The 19,495-nt window shown below is 36.6% G+C and overlaps 2 protein-coding genes across 2 annotated transcripts; one reads left to right on the forward strand and one right to left on the reverse strand.

Annotated features, from left to right (window-relative positions):
• The first annotated feature begins 833 nt into the window (after positions 1–833).
• LOC135605755 (uncharacterized) lies at positions 834–13,255 on the forward strand. The gene is made up of 13 exons (XM_065096207.1): positions 834–1,069; positions 1,146–1,304; positions 3,255–3,506; positions 3,628–3,747; positions 5,289–5,369; positions 6,537–6,629; positions 6,989–7,084; positions 7,555–7,608; positions 7,688–7,891; positions 8,360–8,485; positions 10,679–10,744; positions 12,088–12,387; positions 12,586–13,255. Exons 1-13 carry the CDS (start codon positions 1,007–1,009, stop codon positions 13,060–13,062), a joined length of 2,091 nt encoding a protein of 696 aa, XP_064952279.1. The 5' UTR covers positions 834–1,006; the 3' UTR covers positions 13,063–13,255.
• Positions 13,256–13,790: 535 nt separating this feature from the next.
• On the reverse strand, positions 13,791–19,446 carry LOC135605757 (probable protein S-acyltransferase 14). The gene is made up of 7 exons (XM_065096209.1): positions 19,155–19,446; positions 18,338–18,584; positions 18,136–18,227; positions 16,546–16,669; positions 16,361–16,446; positions 16,216–16,281; positions 13,791–14,213 (listed from the first exon to the last, which is right to left on the reverse strand). The coding sequence occupies exons 1-7, from the start codon at positions 19,365–19,367 to the stop codon at positions 14,094–14,096; spliced, it is 948 nt and encodes a 315-aa protein (XP_064952281.1). The 5' UTR covers positions 19,368–19,446; the 3' UTR covers positions 13,791–14,093.
• Between the last annotated feature and the right edge of the window lie 49 nt (positions 19,447–19,495).

The raw sequence follows: 19,495 nt of genomic DNA on the forward strand, positions 1-19,495 counted from the left end.
ATGCCTCACCTACCTCTTCTTCCTCTTTCGACACTGACATAGATGCAGAGCGACATCGGAGAAGAAAAAAGGGGTAGAGTAGTGTGACATCGACGTAGATGCCTCACCTCCATCCTCTTCATCCTTTAACGCAGATACCTTACTACTCTATCTCATCTTTCTCCTCCTCGTTAATATTTGGATCGACGTTAGCAAGGTCGATCATCGCATCGTTGTCGTCGATCACTACTACAATAATCACCCACGGTGCCATCATCTGTCACCATTATTGAAAATATTCTTTTGTTCATTATTTTCGTGCTATTTATGCACATACTACCACGTGTTGTATCTTTCGTCAATAAAATCAACGATGCTAAAGTAAATAAAATTAAATATTTTATAAGAATACAAAAAGATCATAGTAATATAAAATTAGTACTACTAAGATACGTAAGGTAAATTTTATATTTTCTTTCGGTGGATAGATAGATATATAAACCCCATACGATATATATGCCATACTAAGATTTATAAGGTAAATTTGATATATTCTTTCAGTGGATAGATATGTAAAATACATACACTTTTGTCTTCCTTTTTAATGTCTTTGCTTCGTAAAACTAAGAAACGCAGAGCAAAAACACGGAGTATGACAAACACTATAACTTGTCATAGTCCATCCGAGCTTGTCAGTGATGGAAGTATATATGTGCTGTACCAAGATTTACATGGGTAAATGTGATATTTTCACTCTCCGAAAGGATAAATATGTAAAAGAACATATGCTTTTGTGTTATGTTTTAATCTTTTTGTTTTACAAAACCGAGAAACACAGAACAAAAAACACAAAACAAAAACGTTTCCGAACGATCGAGAGGTCTCCTCCCTCTATAGGGCGGCGCTACAACGCAACCCCAACGTGAATTTTTCGGAACTTCTCCTTGATTCTGGCCGATCCCTTCGTCCTCTCAGTCGTCAACAAGCGGTGGAACCCGGCGATCGCCCGCCGTGAGAGCAGAAAGAGATGAGGAAGCGGGATCTCGGCATCCTCCTCCTCGCCGCCTTCGCCATCTTCTTCTCCCTCCAGGTACGGGCGCTGATCCCTCTTTTTCTTGATTTTGATTCTTGATCTGTTCTGGCACTGAGTCGGGTATTTTCTCCAGCATGAAGGCGATTTCTCCTTCAAAGAGGCGTGGTACCATCTCTCCGACGAGTATCCTATTAAATTTGAAGCCGAACGTCTCCCTCCGCCCGTCGTGGTCGATCTGAACGGCGACGGAAAGAGCGAAATCCTCGTCGCCACCCATGACGCTAAGATTCAGGTGAGATTATCGCTTGTGTGTTCTTTTATCGCTTTGCTGGGATAGAGATCTTACTCTTGTTGGAAAAAAAGGTTCTGAACTTTCTTGGTCGGTGCCGATGTTTGATCCTTACATCGAAAAACTATTAAATTTTGCGGTAAGACACAAATATCTTTATTCAAGGGGTTTAATGAGACATTGTTTGCTTTCCCATAAAACTACCAATATCAAGTTCCGATGTTTCTTTATTTTGATTTCATCCGTAGTTAGTTAATTAGCTTTGGTGGTACTAGTCTTCCACTTTATGGTGGTAGTACTTGCACTATATCTTTGTCTAGGTTTGATTAAGTTATTTAGGAAAAAAAATCCCAAATTACTCATAGATTTGGATCCATTTGAATGCATTGTCTCTGTTATGACTGTATAATCGGGTCATCGCAATTTATTATAAGGAGAAGTAATGCCAGTTGATAGAATCATAATAGGATTCCTAGTAATTAGATAGTTGTAAATGTTCTTTATGGTCTCATTCCAAATCACTTTTGTCATCTTCAATGTATCTTTAAAAAGATATAAGATATGTGAGGAGTATACTGCTATAGTTGCGAGGAATAGTTAACTAACTTAATTTCACAGTTTTCACTCATAGTTCTCTTTTATTGATCACGGGTCGGTCATCGTTATGTAAACACGTGTATATTCTGACAAAGAATGGTAAGATGTTTTGAGACAGGGGCCTTTCTTTTCCTTATCTCTCTAATGTTTCTTTTTGTTTATTCCCTGATAGTTATATTACTTCTTTTCCCCCTTTATTTCTTGAGTATGTGTTGTCCTTGATGCTATCATATCAAAGAGTGTTTTTCATTTGAAAAGTCATATATAACGAGGGACATTGCTTTACCAGGATAAGTAACTTTTTAGAGAATCCTATACTGATGTCCCTGGTGATACTGCACTAAGGCTTTTTATACATTGCGCTTAAGGTTTTTTGTACATACATTATCCACTTAAGGCATTATGTACTATTTTGTACATTCTATGGACCCTTTAAATGTTGCATTTATTTGAAGCTGGATTTTTTCTGCTACCTAGAAGAATATACTAAAAGGATTTATTCAACCGGTGTCAATTATGTCCCGTTGGTGGTGTTTATACCCTATTTATTGCTGTTCAGGTTCATGCTCAATAGAATCTAATATGTATTTGATATACACGACCAACTTTATGGTATAGGTCACACCTGAAATAACTTTGAAGTTGGTAATTGGTGGTGTTTATACCCTGTTTATTGCTGGTCAGGTTCATGCTTAATAGAATCTAATATGTATTTGATATACATGACCAACTTTGTGGTATAGGTCACACCTGAAATAAATTTGAAGTTGGTAATTTGATACCACTCGCTATATCTAAATAATTCTGAATTTCCTGATCCATTTCTCTTTTATTACTAATACTTAGTCTATAAAAGCTTCACATTTGGAAGCATAGAGGAAGCTTCAAGATTGTATCCATCAGTCCTTTTTTGTGCACATGCAGATATTTGGTCTAGGAAATATTAATGAGGATAAATTGTGGTTATCTTCTTGGGAAGTGCAGACAGGTTTTGTATTTTACAGGAAAGTAATTTGTCAAATTTGTCATCAATGTCAATGTTCTGAATGGTTGCATTTTTCCATCTGGTTAAGGAACACCAGTAGTTCATTACTTTTACATGTTTTGATGTAAAGATGTCATCTTTTTAACTTCTCGAACCTTTTGTTCAATTCTTTGGTCGATTATCATGATAGAATTTGTGGATCGAAGTATTCGTCTCTTCCATAGTTTGTGTCATATGAACATAGATCTAAGACTGCAGAACTGTCTCTGGCTGCATGTGGTTTTTATGATGCCTCCCAGGTTATCAACCAGCTTATTAACATCAAAGCAGACATTTAAAATTTTACATTAGAACTCTTATTTTATTCTTAGGTCTTGGAGCCTCATAGGAGACGTGTTGACGAAGGATTTGCTGAAGCGCGAGTATTGGCTGAGGTTTCATTGCTGCCTGATAAGATCCGCATATCATCTGGAAGGCGTCCTGTTGCTCTTGCTGCAGGTGTGGTTGATCGGTCATATAAACATGGAGAAATGAGGAAGCAGGTTGTGGTTGTTGTCACATCAGGTTGGTTGGTAATGTGTTTTGATCACAACCTTAAAAAGCTATGGGAAACCAATTTACAGGTAATAGTATATTCTGTTTAATGTATGGCCATTTCAAATATCCTAATTTTGACTGTTGATCTCTATAATGTTAATGTGTAAAGATAAAGCTTTGAATGCACTAGACTTATGGTTTGTGCAGGATGATTTTCCTCATGGTGCTCACCACAGGGAGATAGCAATATCAATAAGCAATTACACATTGAAGCATGGTGATGCAGGATTGATTATAGTGGGAGGGAGGATGGAAATGCATCATCAAGTATATCACTTTGTTTTATCTCGCATGCCTGATTGTGTTATGAATGTTGATGACGGGTTTAGGCTTTTGTACTTGAAAATCAAGTCTAGAACATATTCATGAGCTGTTAGAACTCTTTTGGTCATCTTGCTTAGATGATTTGTCTTAAACTTGAACTAGTATAATGATGAGAAGTTTTGACAACTATTATTCTTCAAAGCTTGCTACCTGGATCCCACTATCGCTTTTGGAACAACAAACTAGGTTCATCATCTTAAATAACAATGCCTTTTGATAATCTAATCTCATCAATACCAAACAATTTTGCAAATATAGACTAATGAAACACAATTTAAATCTGTACTCATTAATTTTCTAGGATCTTTTTGGAATAACTCTAAACCAGGGTTTGCCAAACCAGGTACTGGACCTAACTCGGAGATTCATCAGGCTGGTACGTACTCGTCTGTACCGACAGAAGATGCACCAATAAGTATCGATGTTTTGGAGAGGATGAAAAAAAGGGGAGAAGAGGAAGGGAAGATGAAGGAGGAAGAAAGAGGGAAGATGAGGAAGCGACGTAGGATGAGGAAGTAGGAAGGAGGAAGAGGAGAAAGCCTTACCTGAGATGTGGCATTGTGCAGTGAGGTCACGATCACACCCCGGTCCGGTAGCTGCCTGCATGAGAAGCGTCGATCACAGCATCGGAGGCGACGCTCGTGTGAGAAGTGGGAATTAGGGTTTCCCACTTCTTTTATGCAGCGGCGCTACCGGTCAGTGCTCTGATTGGTATGTGCCACCCATTTTGTATCAGTCCACGATCCCTGCTCTAAACAACTAAACACAAAATAGAAAATATTCAGTTATGGCTTCTAGGTCTTCTACTGCCATTGTTACTGGACCAATCAGATGAATGATACATTTATATAGCAAGAGACTATAGTGATTCCAAACCCAAAACAACAGACGACTAATGCTACCCCTTATTCCATTCCAAGCTAGGCAGCGTACTCTGTCCTCTCAGCTGTGTGATAAACCAAAATCTTTAACATTATAAGTATTGCACTCTAGATCCTGAGTGCATACATGGCCTTTTTCTTTTAATTTCAACTGGTGGGGAATGTGATGGTCGCTTTCAAGTAGCATGTATTGGTAATGGTGGAAACTTCTGTATGACTTAACATAATCACAAGAAGCGTCTTGTCAACCAAAGCTAGCTGATAGTTGCATTAGACAGTTTATTTCATTTTTCACCTGGGATATTTTCCCTTGGTTTGTTTTTGATGTATCTGATGCTGTAAGAATTTGTGTTTATTATACCCTTTTTTCCATTTGAGTCGTGTATGTTGAATGTTTTACTTGTTTTGATATTTTGTGTGCTTATAGAATTTTTGTTGATTTGATATGGCTTCTGTGTCATCGTTATAATTGTATAGGGATCTGTACAGGGACGTTGATTGCACTATTTATGCTATTGATTAGATTATGGATCATATTTTAGTCTTTCTCCTTTTTATCCTCTTAGTGCTTCAATGAGTTTCACCAAATAATTATTATTATAGAGCTCTATGGATCTATTTGAGGAAACTATGATAGCAGATGAAGGTGGTGAGCTGCATCGGAGAAACACTAATGAAAAAGAGGTATCCTGCTTTACAGTTGGTCTCTTGCATATGCTGTTCAACTCTCTGTTAGTAAGTTCACTAAAAGAGATATCCTATTAAACTATGATATTGTCTTTGTACACTTGAACACGACATGTGTTATGAACTAATTAATGAGAATTCTCTGCCAGTGGATTTAATTATGGTCAAGTTTCTTGTATGATTCGAAGACCATTGTTTTCTTTTAAACTAAGACTTGTTTGGTGTTTCTTTACCTCACTAGAAGCCTCTAAGCTAACATGGCTAAGCTGTTCCTATGTGAATTGACTTGCTATATGAAAATAATATTCATCATATTCACCTAGAATTTTAACATGCTATAAGTTTAGTTAATATGGAAAACTGAAATTTACTTGTCAATCATCCTCTGTATTTCAATGGATTTAGTTTTCTGAACCATATATTTGAAAATGCAAATAATGTGGTGAGTTTTGATCTTGAGACTGACTTGATAACATCAGAAACCTTTTGTTTCTCTTGCATGATTCTTCCTACTTAGACCTTTTTCCAATTGACTGTCTTCTACCTGCCTAACCTTTCTCTTCTTTAATGCTAGACTTTTGTTTATCTTGCTACCTCAAAAGATTCAGAAATTTTCGTGGATTATGACTACTATAAACATAAAGAATGCTGATTTTCTCACTGTTATGATGATCACACACTGGAGTGTGCTCTGGATTCCTTTTCCTACAAAGCTTTAAGATCCTCGTCTTTATTGAAAAAGTACCTTTAACTGTATACTTATGATAGGATTTGATCTTGTATCAATTATGTCTTTTCTAACTTCTAGTTTGTTTATAGTTAGCTAATTGACTGCAAGCAGACTCCACTAACCCTGATAAACTGGGTTGCAATTATCAAAGATATAGTTACTGAAGTCAAAGTGGGGACTAAATAAATACCCAATTAAGTCATGGATAGATTTGTGTTGAGTGATTATTGATGATTGGCATGCTTTTGTCACTCCTCTACTAGCTTAACTACTTCAGCTATAAATTACAAATGAGTGGATCCAGAGGATGTGTTCAATTTTAATTCCTGGATTTTGCATACATGTAAAGGGATACCTTCATCAATGCACAACACATGTGATGAAACAAATTTATTGCTCATACTTTATTAATGTTAGTTGTTCTTAAAATGCAGAACTCTGGAAGTGGCAATGTGGATCTACGCCATTTTGCCTTTTATGCTTTTGCTGGTCGGACTGGCACACTAAGATGGAGCAGAAAGAATGACGTATGTTTTTTTCCTCATACGGTCCATCTCATGGGGAGTTCTATATTATAGTGACTTAAAACTGCAGACATGTATGCTCATATATATATATATATATATATATATATATATATATATATGCAGAGCATCAGGTCAATAGTTTATAACTTTATATGTTAAAATAACATGATTCTGTGATTTAGACCCTAGTCTTTAGACAGTGTTCCTTTTGTTTATGTTTTGTTTCATCGTTCTGCTTAATGCCTTTGATGATTCCTCTCAAAAGTTTGCGTAGGATGATCTTGTGGAATTTCATTCAAGGTAGATAAATATCTATTCTTTTTTCTGAATATACTTATTTTATAAAATGGACATCGTAGAATATCCAGGTACAATCCTCTGATTCGTCACAGCTGATTCCACAACATAACTACAAGCTTGATGTTCATGCTCTGAATGCTCGTCACCCTGGAGAGGTATGCTTCTGCAACAACCACAAAATACTTGACATTTAGTTGTTTCTCTATTTTGAAAGAATGAATTCATTGGTGTTGTAAACAATAAAAAATTTGTCAGGGGAGAACTATGCCACTAAATATCAATTTTAGTAGTTGGTTTGTTGCATGTACTTTGCTACTTATGTAGACATAGTTAACAATTACTGTTATTTAATATGTTTGTCACTATTTTTGTGCTGCAGGACAATATCCTAAGCATAAATATGGAGTTTGTATTGAGAATATAATATGCTTCTTTGGTGACTAGAACAATACTTATCATCATATCTATTATTTAGAAGATTGCACATGTTTTGATCTAACTAGCAATTTTGTTGTCAAAATATATGTGGAGAAGTTTTGCTACTTTTTATCTTTTAATGATGAGAAAAAGTCGAGATTATTTTCAACTTCCAACTGAGAAATAATTGCTTTACATTCATTCGCAGTTTGAATGTAGAGAATTCAGAGAATCAATTCTTGGAGTGATGCCTCATCATTGGGTAATCATAAACTTTGTTTTCTACTATCTATTAAGTGAAGAATTGTTAAAGCTCATGGTGCAATAATCTTTCTCGTCAGGATAGGAGGGAAGATACATCTTTGCAACTATCAAACTTCCGGAGGCATAAAAGAAAGTCGCTTAAGAAAACACCTGGGAAAGGTACTACTAGTCCTTTCCATAAGCCTATCGATCACAATCCACCCGGGAAAGATTCATCAAATAAAATTGCGAGGGTGATTGGAAAAGCTGCAGATTATGCTGGTTCAGCGAAAACCAAGAAGGTAGAGCTTATGGATATTTGGCTACTGGTACTTAGTTAAAGTTTATATTAATTTTTCATACTATTTTCCCATCAAATAATATGAGTATCTTAAGTTTTAAATGGCAGATCTTTTTTTAGACATGTGATTGACAATTAAAAGGTCTTAAACATGTGTTTGCTGCAAATAGTGATATTCTCTCTATCCAGGGTTTTTAGTTGATCTGATAAAGAAAGGAAGATTGTAGTACTTTGCTGCAAGTATTTTGTTCAGTTCATAGTTAAATAAAATTACACGGCTCTTTTGTATGTTTTTTAATCTCCTTCCTGCTTTGTTGTTTATATTTAAAATCATTTTAAAATAGAATCAATAGTATTGTCATAAATATTCTTATATGCAACTTAGTGGATAATATTATGGCACTGCTATTTTATGTTTTTTTTTTTCATGTTGAATATAATGTTTTTTAAACTTTTTTAATGTCTACAGAGGTCGCTCTATATTCCTACCATAACAAATCACACTCAAGTTTGGTGGGTCCCAAATGTAGTTGTTGCGCATCAGAAGGAAGGAATAGAAGCTGTGCATTTGGCTTCAGGGCGGACAATTTGCCAGGTATACCTGATTATTGTGTCTATTAAACTTTTTTTTTTCTTATACTGTAGGTACCTTTAATGTCAATTCTCTTTCAAGTTTAGTCTTTGCTTTTGAGGTTTATTCTTGATTATCTGTTGTGATTTTGATAAAGACATTATACATCAGATTGTAATAAGAAAAATATTTTATATTTCTTATCCCCTGTATTATTGTTTTGGGTGTTTACTCCAACGATATAACAAATATGATATATCATCAAATTGTAGCACATCCATGTCCTAGTTAGCAGTGATTGGTAGTGACTTGTTAGAGAAATCACTAGTAAATGCTATGAAGTTGAAGTCACTATCAAATTGGTGGATAGAAGCAGCTGGCATGCAGTTAATCAGCCTTTGGTAAGATCAAGAATGTTTTAGCTGATCAAGATTGATGTTGCAGTAAGTTGGGAAACTATTTTTTTGTTTGTTTGTTGATTAATTACACCGAATGTGGTATCTGCCTCTTGTGTTGTCCGTAATATTATTATTTATATTATTTTCAATAAAATGAGTTATTTGTCCTTGACTCAGCATGCAAATGTTTCAAGCCTCACCCACTTAGCTCAAAGTTAGTAATTGGGAGAGAGAAATTATGTTTATAAGTTTAATATATAGTATACTTGAATTGAGATACATCAAGGTTTTTAATTTTTCACAGTTCCATATGATTTGGCTGGTATTTATCTATCTGACTGTTGACTGGGACACGAACCACTTAAATCCTGGACTTCTGTGTTTAACCTGAACACATCAATCAAATCTAATTTCTTGATAAATCTATTCTCATCGACTCAGCCGGTTGCTTTTTCATATTTGACCTCCCCTTCTCTTTAACCTGAACCACTTAATCTCACAATTTGTAGCCTATCAGAATAGTTCAGGTAGGTGCGGTATGATATAGTGATCCTTGATAATTAAATCTGGTTAAAGACATCAAATATTTACTATACTGAATTGTGCTTAAAAAATTGTCTATTTTTGTTGGCTTTACAAGTATGCTAAAACTGGACGCGTCACTTCTAACTCTCCAATGTAGATATAATGATTGTCAAACTGATTTTCAGCCCAATCATACGTGGGTTAAAGGATTAACCATATTTTGGTTCATTAGGTTTATCTGAGCTTTAGTAATGTCTGAACCTATAAAATGAACCACTGCTTCAACTCATAATTTATAAAATTTGAAGAATTATTGTGCATTCAGAATTTTTTTTATATTTGATCACCTTTAAGCCTATAGAAATAACTGAAAACTGTGATTCTGTTGCTGAGCTCAGTTCGAATCATCAAATGTGGTTATATAAGTTTTAGAAAATACGATTACTATAGCCTTCTAGAAATCTTAATGTTTTGGCAAATCCTCCTTTCTCAAACTATAGTCCTATTTGATGCCAAATGTCAGGTTAGCTGATGAGATTTAGCTTGTAGAATTTGTTTGTGGGTGGTCATGTCCCTTCATTAGCGAATTAATTTTTTAGTAACTATGTTCCATGTGACTCACTGACACCAAATCTCTCTAATCCTTGATTGATAATCTCGTGTAGTGAAATCATTATAAAATGGAAATCTTTCTAATTATTTAATATCTCCTATACTTGTACAATTTGCCGTGAAATTTTCTCCATTTTAAGTCACTTTTTATTTCCTTACATATGATCATTTTGAAATATGAAACATTTTTTCTCTAAAGCTGATTATTACATATTTGGTTTAAGAGTGAATTCAAATAGAGCTATGTAACTTAAGTAGTGTTTTTATCCCAATATAAACCTTTTGTTCTGAAAATCATGGAAGAGTAATTTGATTGCATTGAAAGATAATGTGGATATTCATGATTTTGCTATTCATAGCCTGAACTTCTTGCAGCATGACATTTTTCACTTTGATACTAGGAGTTGTATTCAAAATTTGATTACGCTTTACACGGATTGTCAATGGTGTAAAGAGTCATATGTCAATTACTTTACCTTTGTTGTGGTTACTTATTTGCTCTAGGTAATTCATGTGAATTGTAGAGCTGTGTCAACAAATCCTGCTCGGTAATGTGATTTTAATTGCTTCTGTCTTCTAGACCTTTAGTTAACTGACAACAAAATGACCCTTATCTGTCTCAGGACTTCCATAACTTTTTTCACTAGACACCAATGAGTTTTATTTGTTCTTTTGTTTTCAGCTACATTTGCCTGAAGGAGGTCTTCATGCTGATATTAATGGGGACGGTGTCCTAGATCATGTTCAGGTGCAAAATTATTTATTTGTTTTTATATTGACTTTTTCTTTTGTTATTTGTTGATTTTAATTTTTCATTTTGATTTGTGGTGTGGATAACCAGAAAGTATCATCTCTAGTTATCATTGAAATGATCTGTAGAAAGAGTTTTTTATAAGTGATAAAAAGAAGGCTAGAAACAAAATGTCAATTCCTTTCTGGTTTTTTTATCTTCTATTGTACTGCTACCAATTTCTTTTCTGTTCTCTGGCTGTTCAGTGATAACCCTACTCTTTATTGTTAAAAAGGTCCTTATTCAGGACTCTCTGTTACTTACTGATAACTAAACTCAGATTCTATTTGAATCTTCCTTTGTATCTGTCCTTGAATCTAAATTATCTATTCACAATCTTCTTTTATGTCTACGTTATTGTTTGATGCTGCCGATCATTTGCACACTTGGTTGATTAAATCTAGAATAGGGTTGGATGCATGTTTAAATTTGACTTATTATTCTTGGGTACTGATAAAAATGAATGGATAGTGCTGAAAACTGCTTTAATGGATACAAGTGCAACATTACATGGAAGCATAAATATCAGGTGCACATACCAATTATTTGATTAAATTGCTTATAGGCAAACAAATTAAACTTTTTAAGAGAGTTATGGTAAAGCAAAACGAGATGAGCAACATCACTTGAGAAAAAAAATTCAGATCGAGGTCTTTTACATTTTATTTCAACTATAGGCCGTGGATTGTATGAGGCACTGTTCCTCCAGATTTTGTAGAAAACTGATTGCAGTCCATATCCAGAGGTTGAAATATATTATGTGATCAGAAATCAAGTGGACTCCGTGTAATTGTATCTTTGTTCTATTTTACTATTTGAATGTGTAATTCTATCTTGACATTCAGGTTTCAATGAGCTCAAACTCATCAGATAATAAATAACTCTTTGTCAAACATGATGCACTTATTAATGTCATCTTAAACAGAGCATATTTTTATAGGATAATTCAGGATACTGGTCTGATATTGACACCTAAACTCTTTTAGACTTTGGCATTGATTGGCCACTATGGTATTGTAGTAATGGTTACATCCAAATTAAAAAATAAAAATATAGTGCAGGTGTTTGGTTACTGTACTACAGTATTGGTATATTGTTACTTGGGCCAGTACTTGCAGGCGAAATGGATGGTATACCATAACATATGTTCTATTCATTTTTTGGTTGATGTGTCTTTCTTCCATTAACTTAATCAGAAATCTTTTGCTGAATTTGGCATATGTATCTATTCATTTAAATTTAGAAACTTATTATAATAATAATTGTGGATCCAAAGTCGGGTGATTTCTGTTTGTTTATAGGTTGTTGGGGCTAACGGTGCCGAACAAACTGTTGTTAGTGGTTCTATGGAGGTGTTAAAACCTTGTTGGGCTGTTGCTACCTCTGGGGTACCTGTACGAGAGCAGCTTTTCAACGTTTCTATCTGTCATCATTCTCCTTTCAATTTATTTCAACATGGAGACTTTGCAAGAAGTTTTGGAAGGAACTATGATGTAGGTAGTTTAGAGGTGGCAACTCCTATCCTGGTAAGCAGAGATGACGGCCATAAGCATCGGAAGGGAAGCCATGGGGATGTTGTATTTTTGACAAACCGCGGGGAGGTATGTCATAGTGTGTTTAAATTGCATTTTTTTAAAGGTTGAACTGAAAAGATATTTCGGGACATGGTCAGTATGCATGAGCTTAAATATATTTGGCACTTGCTTATTGCTAATTTGGTTGTTCATTTTTTTCTCCTTAGAGATTACATATATTAGACACCTTGCTTCGAAGTAATACTTCCATTTGATAAATTTTAGGTCACCTCATACTCCCCGGGATTGCATGGCCATGATGCTGTTTGGAGATGGCAAATCTCAACTGGTGCTACTTGGTCAAATGTCCCATCCCCGTTTCGCATGATGGAAGACGTCATTGTGCCCACACTGAAATCTTTCCCTTTGCATGCTCACAGTAACAAGGAGGTGATAGTTGCAGCTGGTGAGCATGAGGCGGTGGTGATATCTCATGGAGGCAGCATGTTAGCATCCATCGAGCTACCTGGACTGCCGACACACGCCTTGGTGTTAGAAGACTTCTCCAATGACGGCCTCACTGACATTATTCTGGTAACTTCTGGTGGGGTTTATGGATATGTACAGACCAGGCAGCCTGGAGCGCTCTTTTTCAGCACCCTTGTAGGTTGCTTGATCGTTGTTATTGTAGTCATTTTCGTCTCCCAACACCTGAATTCCATAAGCAAGGGGAAACCAAGAGCTTCAAGTGATCACAGGTGAACTCTAGTGGCTTCCGAGTGAAGGTTTCCCCTCTTCTCCTTAGTTGGGATCAAATAGGCTATATAGACATCGCAAATGAGTAACATAACAGCACGTCAGAGATATATATATTATCACCTTCAGTCGAAAATGTTGTTGTACTAACATTACCATGCACTCCTTATACAGCTAAGTTTTGCTTATTGCACCCTAATTGAACTGTTCCCATGAATTTGATCCATGCGTCACAAATGTTGTGAAGCTATGTGGACATGAATGTTTACTTATGTGGGTTTAGTAGTCATCGACTCGTTCAAATATCTTTTCTGGTATTTTATTATATGGTGATGCTTCAGTACCTATGCTTGCAGCCTAATCTTTCACTGGATGAAAAATCTAAACTGCAGTAAGTTCATGTAAAGAAAATACACAATTTGTTATCTTCCTTCTTTGGTTGGAGAATCTATTGAGCTCATGCAATCATCTTCCATGAAGAGTTCCCTTTCTTTGACACAGCAATGCAGATGAAGCCATTTCTCTCCCAGCATCCTTGCAGAATAAGCCTATTCCCTCACGTGCTTTTTGGTTATCAATATCAAGCAGAGAGCATGGTTTCTCAGATACTTAATCATTTTCTAATTTATCCACCGCCTGTTGGTGCTTTTTCGTTTGTCATGGTATCATCACATGAAAATATTGTCAGATCATCGACTCCTGTTATGAGAACAACACTATACACACACCGAGCATAGTATAAACCCTGCTCTTTACAACAGCTGTATGAACAAAGTATATATACCGTGAACATCTTGTCGGAATGCCATCAAACTTTGACAAATTTGGAGTAACACATTGTTTTTTTTTTTTTTTTATTTCTCAACTATCTTGCTTACACATTTGATGTTAAATTTTGGAAGAGATTGTGATAGGAGATGTGCTTGCTGAACAGCCGCGAAAGATCAGTGGTCTGCATGTACAAAGCTATTTCTCGGGCCTACGTCTGTTGCAGAAGAGGAAGAGGAGATTTCCATTTCCACATCAACCTTTTAGAGCTACTGTACATCCAGATTCGGCTTTGTGGGATACTTGAGTCCTTGCAGGGCTGGCATTCTTCTCAAATCTTCCTCGGAATATGCAGGGATGAACCAGTATTTCTTATCCGTTCCAAACACCTGTTCCACAAACAAATTAACCATACTATTACATTTTTCACAACAAGTATACTGAACAAATAATATGATCAAGAGATGATGAACCCATGGATTTACAAACATGCCAAATTTACTCAACCATGGGTCTGACCAAATTTTTGTTTGGATCCAATTTTCCCTACCTATCAAGCAGTCGAGTTCACAAGCTGAGATAGATAGGTTTGAATGGATCATTCAGTATTTTAATTCAGGTTGATGGTTCTTGCTCTGGCATGAGTACAAACCTCACCTCGTAATCTTTTTCAAGTCAGTACTTGTTTGCCTATCAAGTCAGTACTTGTTTGCCTAAAGATTACTCCTGAGATATACACATGGTTGCAACTCTACTGGCAAGGCATCTTGTCTAGTGGTTGTACCATCATCTATGAAGCACGAACACATGCATTTCGTGGGCGTACCCATGTCGGACACTAATATGTCACGGACACGTGTTAGACATGTGTCTACTCGTCTTTTTTATTTATTTTTTGTTTTCTTTTTTTGGACATGGCACTGCTCCCGCATGCTCCCACAAGCTTCGTTGCATGGAGCTCACGTGGCCCTCACGTGAGGGCCATCTGCTTACTTAAGGCGTGAAATCTCATAATTCTTAGAGGATTTCTTACTAGAATCGTTGCGAACATGAAAATCTTATATGAAATCTTGTGTGGCCCTAAGCTCGGAGCCCACAACCCATGCACCCTTGGTGACCTCACTAGAGAAGCCAACATCCCACCCCCAAACCTACATCACGGGAATTAATCTTGTCGCAATAATCCGATCGCCCTTGTTGAAGGGAAGGCCGAGCGGAGAGCGACACGTCGGCATTCGAAGGGCCCCCCCTCCCTTACGCTTACGACACTGATTAGTTGCGTCGACGACGTTGGCTATACATCTTCCCCGAGCCCACCTGCGTCCAAGACTTGTCATGCGCCCTTGGCGACCTCACTGACGAAGCCACCACCCTTGCTCGCTTTTGGCTTCTAACACTGATTAGCTGCACCACCAACGTTGGGTGTACATTTGCCCCAAGCAGCCGAGCCAACCTTGACCCATCACGCGCCCTCAGTGACCTCACTGATGAAGCCACCGTCCCATCCTTAAACCAACATTGTGGGAATCCTATCTCGTTGTGTCAAATCCAATCTCCTCATGGGAATCCAATCGCCCTCGTTGAAGGGGAGGTCAAGTGGAGGGTGACACGCCGAGGAGGGGAGGAGAAGCTTGAAGGGCCCCTACCACTTCAGTATCAATTCCGACACCGGTTAGCTTCTGCTTTCTATTACTTCATTTTGGAATTGATCAATGGAACGAAGTCAGAAACCAACTTACTTCATTTCTGTATCTCGTTAGCTTCTGCCTTCTATTTCAGTGTTTCTTTTTAGATAAATCTCTTATTGCTTTTAAAGCAATGTATTTTTATGAATTTAATTATTTTACAAAGCTTCATAACACAAAAAGAGAATATCATATTAATTGTATTTATTTAGTTTATAAAATTTAATTGACCATAAGACTAATGTTAATGGAATAATATATATGTATATATATGTTAAAAATACACATGTTCTCTTCGTGTCCATGTCTTAATTTTTTAAAAATGGCATTTCGTCATGTCCCTGTCGTGTACGAGTCCCATGTCTTTGTCCGTGCTTCTTAGACCATCATCTTCCAATCTACTCTCCCTTAGTTCGACCATAGTCCTCGAATGGAAAACCCCTCTATACTCTAGGGGGAGCTTATAAACTACCAGTTGATTTCAATTAGGTAGGCATAAGACCAGAATCTACCAGCCAATCAACCGTCATCAATACTTCCATGCATAATTGCTAACAAAGGCCAAAGACTCAACGATTCTAATTTCAAAACCCCTCTGATCTATCTGAACTTAGTCAACAAAGTCGACCAATAATGGAATGACACAAAGAATAGATTGCTCAAGCATTATAGTAGACCTGGTGAGGCATTGAAAAGATGAACTAACCTGTTCAAAGTTCTTCTTTCGACCGAGATCGTACTTCCATTTTGGAGTTGTTTTCTTCTCATATGCCTAATTATTGGAAATGTTTGCCTTCATATTTATTCATATCAGGTGAGACAATATTATAGCAAAACAAAAGAAAACTAACCTCAATGGTTGTAGTATTCTTCATCACTAAAGATATGTGCATGACAAGAAACCCAAGAACACTTAATGCAAAAGCCAGATTCAACACTAGAAAATAAGAATAACTGTCAAATACCCAAAAGTAGAGAAAACAAAGTTGTCTGAAAACATAAGCTACTGTTTAAGTAAAAAGGAAAGAATACATACCAAATGTAATAAACGTAGCTGCAAGTGTTCCTGGTGTTCCAGGGATCTCCACATCTTTAAAGAAAGCAATAAAATGGGGAAATAGTGAAACAGTAACAAGAGTCGTCTCAAGAAATGTGTAAAACTGCACCCATAAGAAAGAAAAGATCGGTATCAAGGATCAATGGCTAAAATGCAACAAAACAGACAAAACAACGGTACAGCTGAAAATTTAAATTAAAACTTTTAATAAATTACTTGCATTTGTACAATATAATCAAAATGAAGATAGTTAAATTTGACAAATATCATCGAATAGTTAATTAAAATGTCACAAGTATTCAATGATAGAACCAATAATGCCAAGTATCAAGGTATATGACATCAGGTTCTGCCTGAACAGTTAAATACAGTTTTATGATTCACAATATACTAAACTGAGACATCTTGAGAACCTGCTTCACAAAGGTGAAGCCCCAGCCACAATTCTAACCTATTCCTGTTACCACTTTCTATGGGGAAAGGCCCAAACACTCAAAAGGGAACCCTAAATAAGTCTATGCTTATTGGGGTAGGCTGCATAACTCGGAAAAAGAAAATGAGAGAAACTGCACATATGTTTCCACCCTTGAGATTGGGATCTTTTAAGATTTTAGCATCCTACAAACAAGGATTCTACAAATACTGTCTTGATTGGTTTCTCCATTTGGAATCAATCTAAATAGTCATCTAGCACCTTGAATTATAAAATTAAGGAAAGAAAGGAAATGGATTTCTCCTTTTTTACTTACTTTGGCATGACGAAAAGGAAACTTTATTTACCTTCATGAACCAACCATTTCAACCCAAATGAATACTAATTATTTATACTGCATAAAAGTTTTCCCCTTATTTCTATTAAGACCACCTGAATTGGACATTGCTTTTTTAAATAGCCTATATGAAGAATTGGTCATGGTTTGCAAGTTGAGGTCAGAGCAATTAATCATGTTCTATGTAAATTAGTTTTGGTCAAGAAAAAAAAATCAATCATTTTATGGATCGATTATATTTAACCAGACTGCATTATGTTAGATCCCAACCATCATAGTTCACAGGATCAACCAATGATAACTGAATCGGAATAGCACATGGTTGATCTTGCTGCAACTAATTTCTCTTTATTGCTTGTAATCTGCTGTTGTAATTCTGGATCAAACAAGAAGCTGTTGTGATTCCTCTTTGCTACTCAAATGGAAAAAAGTAACAAAGAACTAAAAGCAAGTTAACAAATTGATCAAGGTCATCAAGATAACTATTTTTTGTATGCTCAAAATAAACTCAAAAATCAAATTCAAAGAAATATAATAATATCCTATTGCAATGACAGGCAATTCTGAAAAACCAGTTATGGAGCAAATATATGCAGGTTAGCTTCTTCCATAAATATATAGGCAGTAACTGAACTATTTAATTTGCATGTGGACATTGCAACTTGATAGAATAGAATAAAAAAATAATAATCCAAGAGCATCAGAAGAGGCAGCCTTTCGGAAAATTGCCAGTCTACCAGCAGTAATGACAGAAGCATATCACCATAATGCTGTAGGAAATTGGAACTAAGCTACTTACCAGAAAAAGAAGAAAGAACTTATAATTTAAAGCTCCCACGCAATTTACAACCCACACACAGTGGTGATCCATCTTTAGTACACATCTCCCACCTAAATAAGGATTACAGATCAAACAAAAGAGGCCAATAGAAGAGAGTGTATCATGGACAAATTTTAACATAATCTTTCAACTATATATAATTTAAGATGCATGGACTTACAAACAGAACAATGATGGCAACGAGGTGGCTTCAACTGGTTGCACTTCCTGCAGTATCTTATCCTTGGGCTACCTGTGTCCGCAACGGGTCCTGGTTGTTGCAAATTCAGAATATGACTAGTGAACTCCGAGTTGGCTAGTGGAGCAGTTTCTCCTTCCTCCTCATCAATGACAGGCTTCCAATGTGGTGGAACACTGCCAGGGTCCGTGATGACAACAGAGAAATAGGCCCATAGAAGCAATCCTAGCTGGGTAACCAAATACATTAATTAGGTAGATATAATACAATATAAGCATACAAACTCATTTTGTTTCCCCTTCAACCTCCATTCTGCATCAGTAACTTTTTTTTCTCATAATTAGGAAGAAAATCCAGTACAATGATTTGAAGGCCTAAGTTTGCAATAATTGGATTTAAAATCTAATGTACCATCTATAAAATCAGCTCACTTTCTTGAATTGGAGTACAATAATTTGAAGGCCTAAGTTTAAAATCTGTAACAAACACTTTATTTTCTTATCATGGATGGTTGATTGACTTTCCCGGAAGACTAACAAATCTTTTCTTGATCGCCAAATCGGAAGTTGAAGTATCAAATGATGTCAAACACAATCTTGCTTAACATAAAAGGACGACTGCATAGATAACGCTGGAACATCAAGATCAACAAAATTTAAGAGCAGGAGCAACTGAAAAATCTAAATTTTCAAACATCGGAGAGAACCAGGCACAGATAAGGAGGGATTAGCGACGATTTACACAGCTGAAGACCGCAAATCGAAGCGGGAAAGGCGGATCGGGGAGGTGAATCGAGTACCAGGAGATGGAAGGGGACCAAGACACCGACGGCCAGGAGCGAATCGAGCCAGCCGGCGGTGAGAAGGGCGGGGCCGTAAATGGCGACGACGACGGCGTAGTAGCTGACACCAACGATGCCGAGGACGATGAGGATCATAAGGGAGCCGAGGCCCCGCAGCGCGGTGCAGAACCTGAACACGTTCCACGCCATGACCACCGCCCCCGATCTCATCGCCCCCCGTCCGCCCCTCTAAAAAAAGGGAACGGGTCAAAAAGATCCCTTTCTCTCCTCTTTTTCCTTCCACTTCTCGGGTTTTACCGCGACCATCAACCATGATATCCATTTCGTACGCTTGCCTC

The sequence above is a fragment of the Musa acuminata genome, chromosome BXJ2-2 (assembly GCF_036884655.1).
Source record: "Musa acuminata AAA Group cultivar baxijiao chromosome BXJ2-2, Cavendish_Baxijiao_AAA, whole genome shotgun sequence".
In the NCBI taxonomy this organism is placed as follows: domain Eukaryota; kingdom Viridiplantae; phylum Streptophyta; class Magnoliopsida; order Zingiberales; family Musaceae; genus Musa; species Musa acuminata.